Here is a 16378-nt window from a genome sequence, read left to right as displayed (position 1 = left end):
ATTAAAATAGTCATTCAGAGTACGGCAACTAATTCATGCTACTCTGCACTTTACGAAGCTAGTGCTTAGTAGCATTAAATGGTATCAGAGAAACTTGCATATCTATTTGCTGAATGATACAGAACAAACAGTGGTCATTCAGTAGGCCAAATTACTGTTTCTAAGGATAAAAGAAAAGAAATTTTTGAGAGACTTATTCATTAATAAATTGCATATAATACCAGTGCTACTTCTTGTATTATACTAAGCTGAAGTATATGGTTACTAAATAATTTTCATTTCATTTAAAAGCTCTAAACTATCCCAGCACGCTGACGTTTGTGATTTTACTTCCATTGTTCTAAATAGCTTCAATCTTTCATCTCTTTCCTGTTTGGATAGTTCTGGAAACACTAAGCCCACATTACTAAAGAAGCACTGTTTTTAGCAACTTGAAAGTTTTATTTCTAAAACTAGATCTTATTTAAAAAACTATGGCTTTTACCAACAGACTATCTCTACACTCAGGCTTTATAAACAGAACACTTTTATACCTGCAAAAATTGATTTAAGGACATTTTTTATTTAGCCACTAGGTTAACTATCTACCAATAATAAATGATACTACCCAAGTTTCTTATCAGATCATCACTTCAGCCTTGTCTGCCTTTGTCATGCAGTATTAACATACCATCTGGGAAGTCTGGGTGGCAGAGCTGCAAGTCTTTGCAAGTTCGGGCTGGGTTGTTCTGAGTGCCCATTGGATATTTCATATGCTCAATGTCTTGCTTCAGTGAATTCAGTGAACCAAAGATCTCCTCCATGCCATCAGAATAATCCAGAATATTATCGCCAGCATCAGATACCATGTAATCTGGAGATCTTCTAGTCTTTTTGGGTGACTGGATTGGCAGTGGCTGAATTACTTCACCTGGAGGACCCTGAATGGAAAAAATATTATCTTTTCTGTTGATTATCCAGCTGCATAAATATGGAGAGGAAGACAACAAAACATTGCTTGGAGATGCTTTGGATAGGCTTTTTTCAATCTATCAATTTAACTTATTTCCTTCTGATTTCCTTGGGCACACACACAAACAAACAAACAAACAAACAAAAAAAAACGGATTCTAGAAGGTTAAACATTGTTTTGCTCTAAATTCTTCCCTAAACATTGCTGTCTGGGGAAAAGTATGTTACCCTCACATAAGTGTGTAGAACTTATTTCTGAGTCCCTTTATATCTCCTGCAATTTCCTGAAGCAGAGGCATAGCCTCTGTGGGTGTTTCCAATGATATAACTTTAAAATTACACTTAGGGTTTATAAACCAGTATTTTATTTCAAAATTTGACATATTCAGATTTTCACTGTTTTCACTTTAGATTATAATGCTATGAGAAAGAAATAGTAGAAACAGAAAAGAATTAACATTGGGAAACGAAAGTCATTGCATTTTCTGTGCAAAGATTTACAATCTGTGTAAATAATCATTGGAAATTTGTTCTTTTTTAAAATATCTAACGGATTTTTTCAGAGCAAACAATGTATTTCTTCCCCTGGTAGATTGGTGTTTCCTGACAAATTAGTTTTCAAATAATCATTACTATTTTCCTTCTGTGTAAGTTCACAAGTGCCATTTTCTATTTGCACCAAAACAAGGTCATTATAACAGCAGAATATGCTTGCATATCAAAAAAGAATTCCTACTTACTGGAGGACCAGGTGGGCCAGGTAAACCACTGTCACCCTTTTGACCAGCAGGACCCTGTAAAGCAATGAAGTAATGTGTTGTTGACCATACTACTTAATATTAAAAAATAATGGACACACAGAAATGAAGCACAAAACCAGAAAATATGGAGAATTACTCACACTGGATCCTTTGGAACCTTTTGGACCTTGGGGACCCTATGGACAAGAATATAAGCATATAGTTGGAATATAATCCACAAAACACAGGAGTGTTTTGAACAGGAGAACTGGATGAAATTACTTACAGGTAAACCAGGAGGACCAGGGGGTCCGAGTGGACCAGCAGGACCAGAAATTCCCTAAGAAAGAATAAGGACAGAATTAAAGTATTTTTTGTATTGGTCTGAGTTAAGAAATGTAGATCTATTGAGAAAGGTAGTCCTACTAAGTGTCCAGCTCTAATTAGTTTCCCTTTAGGTCATTTGCTGGGGTCCAAAACAGTTTTTCAATTTAAACTACAATCTGACAGTTTTACTGTCTCTCATGCTTCAGCATGTATAGTTACGACACTGTTCTCCTTTAGATAAATGTTAAAGCTTCATATTTTACAGAGAGCTTTAAAACATAGCTTAATAACCAGGAAAAGAGAATCTGCTTTGGGTAGTACATAACAAGACTGGTTCTGTTAGTTATCTGATACCTAACAGGTCTACTGTTTCCTTCATATGTGTCTGTCTGTCATCAACAGCCTGTGTCCTGGTTTTACCTTGTGTTTATACAATGCCTATGAAAGCTTTAAACTCTAGCTGGAGATTCTAGCTGGGTATAAATGTTTATAGTAACTTCATGTGTCTCCTGCAAGGAAGACATACATGAAACTTGAATCGAAGCAAAAGAATGTTTTACTTACTGCATCACCTTTGGCTCCAGGAGACCCCTGTGGGCCAGGAAGACCCCTATCACCCTTTTCACCTTGTTCTCCTGGAGGTCCAATCAAGCCAATCAAACCAGGATGTCCCTAAACAAGATAGAAGAAAGTAGAGTAAAAACTTGATATTTATAAAGCTGATGTGCTTTGTAAATGCAAATTAGAGCTTTCAAATGTCATCAGTTGTTTATCATCAATTCATTTGAAATACTATTTTGTAGGTATATTCACTTTCAATAGTTGGCCTTTGGATTTGGAGATTACTATCAAGCTGTGTATAATTCAGTGAAAGATTTAAATGCAACACAGTCCTTTCTGAAATAAATGCAAAAATAACAATAAAAGTGGGTACAGATTTCATACTAACTTCCACACTTATATGCTAATAAGAATATTACTTGTGGAAACAGATGTGCTATTCTTATTACAGCTATATAAACAGCTGATCCACATATATAAGCAAAAATTGTAATTCACAAGATACGTTCATATTTCTCTCTATACATTTCTTCCCTGATATCCAAGCAATCAGTACAGGGTTGGGACTGTATTAGAAAATGGTATTCCCAATCTCTCAATCCATTATTTCAGAAGAAGGTATTATAACTGTTAAATATTTATACCTTGTTGTTATATAATGAAACCAATACTTTTTATTCCTGCTTATTGTAAAAGCAAAGGTTCTCTTTACATCAGTGTCCTTGGGGCTTTCATTGCAGGAAAGAGTCATAAGATCAATAAATTACTGCAAAGAGTAATCCTTTTCTTTCTACTTATCTCGGGGGTATCAGATGTTACTTAAAGCTTCATCATTATCATTAAGGCTATGGAAAGCTGACTGATGGATTATTTAGGGTGTCTTGCTTTCTGATTTTAAAAAAAAAAAAAAAAAAAAAAAGTGTGTATTTCTCTGTTTTCATACAGACTTATGTACCAGGCCAAAATTACAAAGGCACAAAAAAGGTATAAAGACGTTCTCATATACCTTCTCTCCTTTGGAACCTGGATCTCCTTTCAGACCAGGCAAGCCAGGTGGACCCTAAATAAATCAAAAGAAGTAATGTAAAAGTAAGTTTTAACATACTATACAAATCAAGTTTTCCTGAAATATTTTAAAGGTAGTATAAGTATACAGGGTCATTCAGTGGATGATGGTTGTGATTCAGAACCCAAGATAACATTGGTACACATCTTTAGAATGCTGTAATGATGTTATTGTAGTATTTAAATTACTTTAGAAATCTATAAAGGCTGTAATTATTAGAAATTTATGAAGAAGGAAAAGATCTACTAAATTCATAAAAAGTACTGCAAGCATCCAGGAAATTATGTCAAAGAAATTTTCAATTGATTTTTTGTTCATTAATTTTGATTGTGGTTACATTATATGCTTTATTAGTATTTCCACCATAATTTCTGTACCTATCCAGTTGTAAAACAGTAGTATGTACTTCTGCAGCCCTTTATTTCATAAGAGAATGGAAACAATCCCTTAATTTTTTTCTTCCAGGTTACTACACCTCAGTAAATGAGATTGCCGATAGTAACAGCTCCTCAATATTGCTTTGTTGAAGAACTACCTCATGCTTTGGTTCTGTACTTCAAGATGTTGTCTTGGGATTACAATTTCTTTGATTTACAACCTGAAATTTCTGCAACACTGAACTGTGCAGTTAAATTTTCTGAATATTCAAGTTCTTTCTACTCGACATTGCAAGCTTAACATCATCAAGGTATGATAGCTCCAATGGTATGTAAAACCTACGGTTCACCAATCTTTGGTAAATGTGGTAACATTCACAAAGAAAAAAAAAAAAGGCAGCTCCAAAAGTAATGCCTCCCATTTTATTACAGTGGCCTACAATATCAGAGATAAAATGAAAAAAACAGTGTTTTGTAGCTGAGAATTTATCCATAGTGTTCTTACTCTCTTTGTATCTGTTGTAGTATTCTTGGAAATAAATATATGGCATTACTTTTAGAGTGGCCTATATACTCAGGTTTTGCAGTATTTGTGTGGGCTATTCTGAACTCCTTTAGAATCTACTGTACTCTCTCTGGGCCTCTGTTCCTCATCTGTTGTATTAGGAAAATACTACTACCTTACAGATATTTCAAAGTGATATCTTCTTATACTTTTTATAAGTATATTTATACGAACTTTTCATAAATAGTATATATGAAGCTTGATAAAATCTCCTTGTGTTTATTTTTTCTTCTCCAAGTTAGTTTTAATTTTATTTCAATCCTGATTTAAAATTTTAGAGAAATTTTGGGGGATTTGAGGAATCTTCTGAGGTTTGTATGAATAGCATTGCTAGTTTTCTATAATTTGTACAAAATGAAGTGAAAAATTCAGGCTTTGTATATGCAAGCACAAAAAAGGCATTCATTTCTCAAAGGCTATTAATCTCACACTAACATGTAGATGCATTAGGAGCAGAGCTGCTGAAGTAAGTTGGTAACTCATTGGTATTAGTCTCTTGCTTGCAGTAGTTATGATACAAACAGCAGTAATAAGTGACCTTTTCAACCTGGCACAGTTTCAAGAAGTGCCATAACACTCAATGTACAAAATATTATTCAGTGTGTATTCTTTGCATCTCTACTTGAGAATATCATTAGATGCAAAAGCCTAAGCAAATACATAATTCATGAATAAAAGTTGAAATTTTAAAGCTTCTGGAATACAGAATCAGACATTCTCACCTGCAGTGTGTTACGTTCTACTTCAAATCTGCTCTCATACTGTTCTCCTGTTAGTAAAATTAGTGGGAGGGAGGGAAGGGAAAGATGGAGACCTAACCTCAACAACATATAGATAGAAATTGTACTTTTTTAAAATCCAAGATGAATTCTAAGTTACAGTAATGCATCTAAAGAAATTCTTGTTGAGCTGAAAGAAAGCCTGGGCATTTGGGAGTATTTTAATCATTCATACACTCAGCTTCAGATTTGAATTGAATAGCTAAGCTCTCAAATGTTAGAAGAGAAATCTTGATGCATTTGGAGCTTCTGGTGACTGATATATGAGAAATGGATGTTTATTACTGAAGAATTCAGTACATTATAATTATTATTATTATCATTATTATTATTATTTTATTTCAGCGAAGAATTGTAACCAAGGAGATTTCAGTCCCATTATTTATGTGCTTCATGCCATTCATTTGTAAGTCAGGCGAATTACTTAAGCTATTCCTTTATTGAAAGCATAAACTCTTTAGAGAGAGTATTTATTATGGATTTAGCACAGGGCAGTCTTTTCAGTTTTTCACTCTTTAATTAACATGCTGGCCATATAGTTTGGATATTAATTTCTGCACAACATATTGAATATGAACATCAACATTTTGTGCCCACAATGTTGATTTTTTTAGCTTTATAGAAAAGTTTACTAACATAGCAAGTGTAGATAGAAATAATGATATAATTTGGTAGTATGTTATGTTACCTAAGAAAATTTATTTGCTCTAATCGCATTAGAAACACGTAGCAAAATTTGACTGCTTTGCATCAAGCTAACAGGAATGTATTTTGTCCCAGTTCTACAGCAATTAGGGTAAGGGTAAAGCTAATTTACAAAGCTGTGTATTTACTGTAACTTGCCTTACAGTACTACCAGAGCACTAAGAGTACCTCAATACATGCTTTAGTACTAACAGGTTGCTGTCAAATTTATCAATCAGAAATGATATAGACTCAATTCTAGCTGAAATGATAAAAAACATCCTTATGGAAGGTGAATTTGGTTTTATCCAACAGTATGGCTAAAATTACAGTTTCATTATTATACTCCTAGGAGCAACCAATGTTGCTCTGGTATCTATTTTATCTGATGTCTTCCTGTTTAATTTGTATTCCTATTTGCTTATGTATTAGCAAGGATAAATATTTTATCAGTTTCATGGTTGCACCACTCAATGCCTACTGCAATATTATAAAATAATGTTAATGTAAAGAGCATTAATATAACTTGAAAGCATGAAGAAAAGGAGAATGGCCAATGAATTATATAATGCCATTCAGCTTGCATTGTTGGCAACCAAAGTTGATATTGTGACACTGCTATTTTGTGCTCCACAGAAACATGATATCCAGCTCTATCCGATGCCCTAGAAACTGGGAGCTTGTTTCACTCAGATCCTTTTAAACACTTCACTCATGTATTATATTTCCTGGGTCTGCCACAGTGAACAATGGACAGGTCACCGTTGTTCATTTTTACAAAACGAACATGTTTTTTAGTAATGTAGAAGTATCTTTTTGGGTTTACTTCTAACTTATTTATTTTTTCTCTAAAGTATAGGTATGATCTAACATTTTACCCCAGGCAGTCACTAAAATCAGTGCATGCAAAAAAATTACCACTGGAAAGGAAACAAAAGGATTTAATGTGTTAAGATTTGCTGATGTGGGGACAGAAGTTTTACACTACCTTATTCTTTTCAGCTGGTATAAATCAGCTGCATTCAACACAGTTGCCTACTAAAGTAACGCAGTAGAATGAAGCAAGTCATAGGTATCAATTTCCGACAGGGTAGAAAAATAGCAAGTTTGTGCTAGGAACTGAACATTCGTTTTTCTATAATATGCACAGACATGTTAATGGTGTGTTTTAAAGGGTGTTTTTTCTGTTTTGGCACTGAAGAGAAGCGTACTCACCAGAGGCCCAGGAGGGCCATCCTGACCTGGTGCTCCAGGTAGACCTTGTTCTCCCTAGAGAAAATATAAAATTAGCTTTACTGGAGAATATACAACAAATGCAACATTTAAAATATTTTATGCTCAGTTTACTCACCACAGGGCCAGGAATGCCCCGGAGACCCTCAGGGCCAGGTTTTCCTGCTGGTCCCTGAGGACCAACTGGACCTGTCTTTCCAGGAGCTCCTTCTGCACCAGGTTCACCCTAGAAAGAAATAAGAGGTCAAAAAAGAATAGTTGGCTAAACCTGGCATGGTAGCTGCAAAGTGAAAGTTTCTTTGTTTTTCAAAAGTTATTTCAAAACAGTGTTCCAGAATATTTTACTGAATGAAACAATGACAGCTTCATACAAGCCATGGGGTGCCAGCAAAGCATGCTTATCCTCATTTTTCACAGGGGTGAGTTAAATTGGGCCTGCACTAGTGACAGTCCACTATGTACTCTGTTATGTACTGCTATTAATTTTGGGTCTTAATTTGGATTTTACCATTTACTTGTTGCCTTACCTGTTTTGATAAGTTTCACACACTCTGTGACTAATAAGCAACTCACTTTTAATTTACAAATAGTTTATTTTTTCATGTCTCTTAAAATATAATTGCATATATTACCTTTGCACCTTTTTCACCTTGTCTGCCTTCAGCTCCAGTTGCTCCAGGAGGTCCCTGTGAAAGAGGAACACCAAGCTCATAATCTCAGTTCTCTAAAATATTTCCATAGTGAAAAAAAAAATCTGAAATTGTCATTATAAGCATTAATAAGTAATAACTACTTTAAAAAATTACATTTATTTCTTTACATTTTATTCATAGAATGAAAATTCTCTTCTGTCATATCAGCTCTTTTTTCCTTCATAAAATTTTTGGGGATCTTATAGCATCTAAAAGAACATGCATTACTTAACACCTCTGACAGGATAAAGTTAAAAACAAAGATATCTTTTGGAAAAAATCAAAACAATATAAAAGTAAAATACTTATTTACATTTACAGTAAGAGTTTTAGACTCCCTTTTTATTGCAGTATTTCTATTCACTGATTCCAAAGATCTGTCATTTCATAATGCCAAGAATGGCACATACTTTATTCTCTAAGTGAGAGATTGGCCTTTTAATTAAAAATAGGTATATGCCTCAATATTATCCAATAAATATGAAAGAGAAAAAAAATAATCAGGTGACTAATGGCCATTAGGATGAAATAAAGATGCTAACTACAAAGAACTCTCGGTAGTAGGTTTCCTGCTATTGCTCTACAAAAGCTCTGTTTAACTAAGAAGGGAGAACATGGTACTGAAGGATGATATAGAAATGGAATAAGGTTCAGATGAAGGCCATAAGACAGGAGTTGCAATAGTCCAGCATCACTCTGGCTACCTGTTGCTGACATCACCCATCTTTCATTTCTTATGGTTTCAGTATACTGGGAAAGCTACTTCTTGCCAACTAATGAGCAGCTTAAAGCAAAAGGAAAGTTATCAAATATGAGGTGATTTTCTGAATCTATAAACTAACAACCTAAAAGTCATCTATTCAGTAATTCAACAGTTTGTAATACAGAAAAAAATGTCCTAAGGAATATCAATTAAAAAAAAGCCAGTAATTGTCATTGACTTCTTTTTACTTTATAACAATAGGTGAAAAAAATACACTAGAATAAATCACTAAGACATTCTTAATTTTACAGGTATCTTTTGTAAACTAAAATCTCAGTTTGATTTTACAGCAATTTTTTTATATGACAGCTGAATTTAGTCCATACTTTTTACAGCCTGATATATTTAATAGTCCACTGTTACTGAACACATACCTTGAACACAATTCCACCAGATTTAATTTAATTCTGGAAAATTTACATTCATTTTGTAAGTATTTACATAAAAGTACTTTAAAATAATTCATTTGATTCTAACACTAAGCTTTTTCTGTGGTGGAATTGAACATCTGAAGTATTGTATTAACCTTTTGGCCAACAGAGGTAGTTCAGGTTTTCCATCAAAGGTAATGCAAAATGAACCGAATTACCCACAGTGGACCCTGGTCATTTGATGTGGTTCTCAACAGATTGTTCTCCTTGGTACTTATAAAAACTGCAAGTATTAAAGGAGACTTAGTTTTACCTCTTTGGAATACAGAGAAGTTAAAAAGACCTGAACACTGTGAACCACTTGCTGATTCTTTTTGACAGGAAGAACAATTTGCATGAATACTGTACCAATAATGATCTCTGATGCATATACTTCTTTGCATAGCTTGTAACTGTTTGAGTGGATCACAATTTGCAGATACGAAGAAAAATTATTAGCAGCTACGTAAATACACTCAGGAATGTTTTAGAAACAGGATGTTGTTTTTTATACGGATTAATTTATGTGCTCATGCTCTTTACTGCTCTCCTTTCATTCAATTTGGTGTGTCAGTTACAATCTACCTTAGTTAAGAAACTAAATATGTTTGTGTAGTAGTTTGTATTTGAGAAATATGATCTCTTAATAATCCACAAATGCAGCTGCATTTGAAGTAGCAGGTCTAAAAACACTGTGATCACTAAATTAAAAATACAGTGAATCAAGATTGCTAAAACAAAGAGAGTACATTCATTATCAAACAGTGCCAGTGCTGCACTATGAGTAAAGCAGCCCAATGAACTGTGCCTTCTAACAGGGTGTAATGGCTGGCATGGCACAGATGTTGCTTCTACACTGAAAGACTGCTAATTGCTATTTAACTTGCCTTCCTCCACTTGAACTTTTGGAGTGTCTAATAAATTTTAACTGACAAAAGATCTCAATATCAATAATTTACAATAATGCATGGCTCACCATCCTAGCTGCCATGGTGACTGTTAAGATTGTTACACTACAATTTGGATGTAGAAAAGACGAAAGAACTCATGCAGAAAGAAATACGTCCTCAATTTTTCTTACATGAACCTGTTGGAAATTTTGTTTGTTCTTCCATAGTTAAGATTTTCATTAAAATACTTTAATCTGTTCTTATAGCTACTGGCCATCTGACTAAAACCATGATTTCCAATACAGTAAACCATGGAATATTATAACCAAAATGGAAAAAAATCTTCATAGTAATATTTTTTTTTTTTTTTTCCCCAAATCATTCAACATTGTATACAAAAGGCATTAACCAAATAAAACGCTGCTTTTCAAATTCTAGAAGTTGGCTATGCTGTGGAGAATTGAAACCTGTTCTCATATTGAAAGCAGGCACTATATGCTCCAGTTTAGAACAAAAATGTATCTGAGATCTGTTTAAGTTCTAACATTTTTAGCATAATATCTAGACCCTTAGATGTATGTGATCTAGACATCTAATTGACTCTAATGCAAGCAACAGAAAACACAGCTGAATGGCCTAACACACTGAAGGGCTATGTTTATTTGCACCATAGCTATTTCGATGTATACAGCCTTCTCAGTAAGTTTTTTTTTATATTTTATTTGGTATATGCAGTGATCATTTCAGAAGTCATAAACTTTAAAATATTATGAGTTAGTTAAAATTCAGTAATATCTGTAATCACTAATGGACTTTATCAATGACTGTTATAGGGTTTCTAGATTATGTTTTTGGAATTTATATATATATACTTGAACTAGTTTTTCATCTGAATATGGAACTTTGTTCTGAAGATACACTGGTCTGTCCCTTATAAAACTGAAAGCATTTATGGTAATAGAACTTTCTAAAAAGCAGTGATAGAAATATTTTTTAGGAGGAGCCATTGATAGGTCTGAAAAAAGCAATGTATTCATTACAGTACACATTTGTGGATGCTCTAATGATCCATTTTTGTGTCAGCCATAGACTTTAAACTTTTCTTTTGATTAAGACCTAACCTGAGTGCTCAGCAGCACGCTAGGGAATTTTATCTCTTCAGAGGTAAACATGATGGAACATGCTCTCTGACATGTAGCTCCAAAATTTCATTAAAAGAATTCATCACGCTGCTTGTCCATTAGACCCTTGCACAGTTTTGGAGCAAAGCTCCTGCTGTTGTGTCAAAGCCTTTAGAGCATCACAGTAGAACAGTCATTTGCTTATTCACATTAATAACTAGGAAGAAATAGTTTCTTCTTGGCCTTCACTTGATAGCTGAAGGTCACTGTAACTATATAGCTGAGAGTTTCATAGATACATTGGGAAAACTTTTAAGTTCACATCTTGTGCTAGAAGTTACTTCCAAGAGAAAGCTAGGGGAACCTCTTTGGAACCTGTAATGTTAGATGAAAACCGGTAATAAGCGTAATTTTCAAAGATTGGCCAGTGAAACTGACTTCAAATATGTTCCAAAATACACGGGAAGATGGGAATGAAAATGAATGGCAATAAATAAGGAGATCATACAGTTGAGGCATTCGAAGAGCCACACTTATAAGTTTGAATCCTGATCTCTGTCAGCTTGTCATTTTAGAGACAAAATGACAAGAAAACAAACAAAAAAAAATAGGTGGAATGTTGCTTTGCAGTAATATTTCCAGAACTGCACCTTCAATAATAGCAGTCTTACTACTGAAAGGGTGCATGTCGATGAAATGACACTTCCTGGGGCTTTTTGTTGAAACTGGTCTTATCATGCAACTGATGAAGGCTAACAAAGCACATTTTTTTCCATTCTTTTTGCCAGCAAAGTAACAAGCCTGAAAACCTTTGTTGTATTTTTCTAGTAGAACTTCAATACAGTACAGACTTCCTACAAGACTGAATCATTCAGGTACTCAGGTCATATAGAATCTGACTCTACAAACTATTTGCTTCAGTATTCAGGAATTAGATATTTTATGACAATAGTTTTTTCTTCACACTATTCATAAACTGGAGTTGTATTAAAATGTGTGACATTATATTTGAATTTTTAATTTTATCTAGCTACAGATAGTAATATATACTATTTACTAGGAATGAGCTACTGCCTTTTCATATAATAAAATAGGAAATTCTAATCTGATGTAGAACAAACATACTAATTGAAATATGGATTGAGTGAATATTAGCAGTTCTAGTGATAAGGTTGTTACTGCTACCATAATATTTTTATAGGATTATAAATGTTTTGCAAGTTTGTAGAGCAAATAGATTATTGTGTAAAATAGATCAAACTAATGAGGCATGTCAGTTCACTCAAGCCCATTACACTGAGCAATCTAACACATTTTGTTAAATAGCTCTCAGCATAAATTCAATGATGCTCCCATCTTTTATTTTAAAGTGTAAAAACAGTATCCAATCACTCTCTGAAACAGACCTAAAGGTTGGTGCATCTACCTACTACAATTCTGTAAGTATATTATCTACTGGTTTTGATTATCTATATTTGTAAACCTGTAAAGCTTCAAAAATTTTAGAAATAATGAAATATCTTCATAAGCTACAGAAATGTCTCACTGTTAATGTTATAAGTCAAAGGGATGAGAAAGATTTTCACTAAGTTGCATTTAAATTATTTCAAGACACAAAAGCAGTCACTTCCTTTCTTATCCCTGCCAGCAGTCATGTACCTATGGATGATGTGTTATTACTCTCATTGTCACTCACTCTGATTAGCAGGCTAGCAAAAATTCTAATTTTTTTTTTACCCTATCACATACTGAATTCACTTGAGAGAGAAGAGAAATCACAACTACCGATAAGGAATATATTCATCCCTATATATTTTTTTTTTCTTGAGGCTGATCATAGAAATTCTTCTAAGCTCTTTTGAAGGAGTTACTGTAAGAGGACTGGCTTTAACTCTACTGAAATAAATGAGAAAAAATAACCAGATCGGCCAGATGTGCTAATCTGTTGAGTGGGCTAAGTGTGGACTCTTCCACTATTTTCCATGTTCAGGCTGCCTGCAGATGCTAATTCCAAACTAGTGAACACAAGATTTGTCCATTGTCAGTACTTCATTGGTAACTGTACCCTTAACTCTAAAATCTCCAGGTCTGCAGCTGACTTTTTGATCTCAAGCTGTATACAGACGACTACACCAAACATACGCTTATATTCCTCTTGATTTGTATTCCAGGACATGCTATATATTTTAACAGATCTATTTTTAACTGAAAATCCTTTACAAGACTCATGTTAAAGAGTTTTCTCTGCTGTTTGTATTTTTTATTTCTCACATTATTAAAAGAAACTTTAAACTTACTGTATGAAGTGTCACAAGATGGAAAACAAATAGCTGAAATACTCTAAAACATAATATCTTTGAAAGAGAGATGTACAAGAGGCAATGAGAAATGACTTACTCTCTTTCCAGGTGGACCAGGTGGGCCAGCTTCTCCTGAAGGACCTGGTGGACCCTGCAATGGAAAGCAATAGGCTCAGTGGTAACAATATATAAAATCATTTTCTTAAATGCAGCAAACATCTACAATATCTCTTTCAATGGACAGAAAGTAATTATCATACAGAAGTGATACTTGCTTAATCAGCAAGTCCTTTCTTAGAGTCGTCTTTTGCAGTTTTTAGCAGATTTTGTACAAAATGCAACTACTCTTTTTTTCTCATTTAAAACAAAACATTTCATCTCTGGAAGTGTCTGCACAAAAGTAATATACAGTCTACTGACTAACTCGATTAAGAACATTTCTTGCTTTCTCAGGTGCGGAAATTGTTACTTTTCCTGTATTTTTTTACTAGCTTCTGTAAGTTAGCTGCCCAATAAGTCGCTTTCTATTGAAAATATTCCACACTGACAGCCATTTGGCCCCCCCACATAGGTATGCTGTGATACTCTTTGAAATATTTCAGGTCTACTGAACAGTTTGATAAGTTTTTCTTCATGAGCACAACACTCTAAAAGTACTTACTGTGAAGCTAGATATACAGATGCTCATCCTGAACTTTTCAATTTAAACTCTGGTTTATAACTTATTTCTAACCATATGTTGAATTACTAGCATTTTTCTTTCACATTGTACTGTATAAAATATTTTCCTGATACTCAGAAATTCCAGAGCTGTAAAGAGAGTTTCCAAAAAGGAAGCCCTAGCTTTTTGCAGTAAAAAATTAAATTCACAATGCCTCAACAGCAACAGGAATCTCCAGAAGGTTAAGAGTATTGATTAACATTGCTTCCGTAACTCTTAGACTTCACATGAAATACAGTGGAAATTCCAAGATTAAGATTCACTTCATAAAGTGAGCTAACGAAGACTACTTGGCTTTAGCATTACTTTTTTACACTTTTTTATAAGAGCTGCTCTCATTTTAATGCATCTCAGCATTAAAACAAGCTGTTTATTTCTCCTTCTTTTGGTTGTATCTATTATATAGGTAATTCTAATTCTACAAGGAAATAAAGAGACTTTTCAGTACAATGCAAAAAGAATCTGTTTAGAAAACATTTGTTAGAGTATGAATTCATAGAAAACACTGATTCAGCAAAAAGTACTTTCTCAGCACAGGTGAAAACATGTAGCCAAAAGAAAATGACAGAAACTACTCACAGGTTGACCAGGATCACCATCTTCACCCTTCTCTCCACCAACACCATCTTGACCCTACAGAAATCATGTGAAAATAAACAAAAGGTAGAAATTCAGATAAATTCAGTAATGTAGTTTCAAAGATGAATATAAGAACACTAGTTTTCTGCAGAGAATTTTCCTACAGACACTCATTTTCAAAACTTTTTAAAGATTTCTAGTTTTTTTTTAGGATTTAAGAAATATATGAATAGCCAAAGCAATAAATCTGACAGGAAAGACCTCCTTTTCAAACCAAGAAGAGATGGTGGTAACTGCAAGCGAATGCAGACCAAGTCCAGGACCTAAAACTGCTTCTCGAATATACTTACAGATGGACCGGGCTCTCCAGGGGGACCAGGATCTCCAGGAAAACCAACCGGACCCTAGGTAAATCAGGAAAAAAACAAGGAAGATGTCATGCACAGAGAAGCAAGTAACAGTCATCAGAAATATTTTGTTAAGAATATAATAAATTTAGTTCCAATGTAGAATTTAATCTGTAGTAATTCAGTAATGTAGTAATTCAGTAATGTTCCACTATGCTTTGTGTTAAAATTATTAAGCTTACTTACTGGGTTACCCTTAGGCCCATCATCACCTGGAGGTCCTTTAGCACCTGGTGGTCCGGCTGCTCCAGGTGGACCAGCCTCACCTTTTTCTCCCCTTTCACCTTTTGGACCCTGTAGGAAACACATGAACAAAAAAATATTGTCTGCGAATTGAATGGCTAAAGAAAGATTACAGTGGCAAAACTGTTTTTCAGATCTGGGCAATGTTATTCCTCATTAAATGTTGGTATGTGAATGGGATATTAGGCCCTCAGCCTCAGATTGGAAAACCTCTGAATCTCAGGTCTGAGTGCAAACATCTGCAACCAGATGTGAGTCTGAACCTATTTTGCATCAATGAATTGCTTTCATAGAGAAAAAATATGCGCATCAAAGCCAGTACTCTTTTAAGGAAGTCTTCACAATTTTGTCACATCTTACTATAAGATGTGGCTATAGTTATAAGGAAACAAATTGCATTTCAATAGTGTAAGAAAGGTCTGCACTGAAAATTTAAACACAAAAACACAAGTAATATCATTAAATGTTTCTTAAAGTAAGCACTACCTTATGTTTTTGTTTACTGTGATACAGGTTAATAAGACAAAACCAAAAGACTCACAGATGTTCCAGATTCTCCAGGAGGTCCAGGGTTACCAGCTTCTCCGGGTTCACCCTATACATGTGTGAGGATAAATTGATGAGTCATTAGGTAGAGTATTTGTATGAATTTGCTTCTGTTATTACATATTTTTTTTGCATGCTTATTCATGATAACAGCTTACAGGAGTTGTCTCTTATTGACTCTACCTAAAGGCAATTGGGACACGTGTTTTTGCAGAACTGGAATCTGAAATTTTAGAAACAGTCTTTCAAAATAAGCTTCTGGTGAGACAGGGAGGCTAACTTTCCCTTTGGGCTTTGGAAGATATTCCCCTTTATTATCCCATATATTGCAAATTTCCTGTTTGTCTTTTTCCTTTCTTGGCACAGAAAAGTCAAAGAAGTATGCATGTGTGTGTATATATACATGCTTTTTTTTTTTTTTTT

The 16378-nt window shown here is 34.1% G+C and overlaps 1 protein-coding gene and 2 long non-coding RNA genes across 3 annotated transcripts in view; 2 read left to right on the top strand and 1 right to left on the bottom strand.

Moving 5' to 3' along the window:
• The window catches only part of LOC146543704 (uncharacterized), a 113442-nt gene extending 108138 nt beyond the window's left edge, over positions 1-5304 (top strand). Inside the window, exons 12-13 of the long non-coding RNA XR_014885147.1 lie at positions 3525-3668; positions 4111-5304. This is a non-coding gene — a long non-coding RNA (uncharacterized LOC146543704). The remainder of the gene's footprint in view (positions 1-3524; positions 3669-4110) is intronic.
• COL11A1 (collagen type XI alpha 1 chain) overlaps positions 1-16378 on the bottom strand; it is a 134925-nt gene that overhangs the window by 8377 nt on the left and 110170 nt on the right. Inside the window, exons 50-63 of the mRNA XM_085231338.1 lie at positions 15951-16004; positions 15353-15460; positions 15110-15163; positions 14760-14813; positions 13557-13610; positions 7916-7969; positions 7402-7509; positions 7266-7319; positions 3586-3639; positions 2583-2690; positions 1978-2031; positions 1853-1888; positions 1692-1745; positions 671-920 (exon numbers count right to left, since the gene is read on the bottom strand). Of these exons, the coding sequence (XP_085087464.1) occupies positions 671-920; positions 1692-1745; positions 1853-1888; positions 1978-2031; positions 2583-2690; positions 3586-3639; positions 7266-7319; positions 7402-7509; positions 7916-7969; positions 13557-13610; positions 14760-14813; positions 15110-15163; positions 15353-15460; positions 15951-16004 (1096 nt within the window). The remainder of the gene's footprint in view (positions 1-670; positions 921-1691; positions 1746-1852; positions 1889-1977; positions 2032-2582; positions 2691-3585; positions 3640-7265; positions 7320-7401; positions 7510-7915; positions 7970-13556; positions 13611-14759; positions 14814-15109; positions 15164-15352; positions 15461-15950; positions 16005-16378) is intronic.
• Positions 12552-16378, top strand: part of LOC146543703 (uncharacterized) — a 40496-nt gene continuing 36669 nt past the window's right edge. The window contains exons 1-3 of the long non-coding RNA XR_014885148.1: positions 12552-13637; positions 15112-15213; positions 15923-16040. This is a non-coding gene — a long non-coding RNA (uncharacterized LOC146543703). The remainder of the gene's footprint in view (positions 13638-15111; positions 15214-15922; positions 16041-16378) is intronic.

Source organism: Meleagris gallopavo, chromosome 10 (assembly GCF_905368555.1).
Source record: "Meleagris gallopavo chromosome 10, MGAL_WU_HG_1.1, whole genome shotgun sequence".
NCBI lineage: Eukaryota > Metazoa > Chordata > Aves > Galliformes > Phasianidae > Meleagris > Meleagris gallopavo.
The sequence above is the reverse complement of the archived record's forward strand: the minus strand, read 5'-3'. Positions and strand labels throughout refer to the sequence as shown.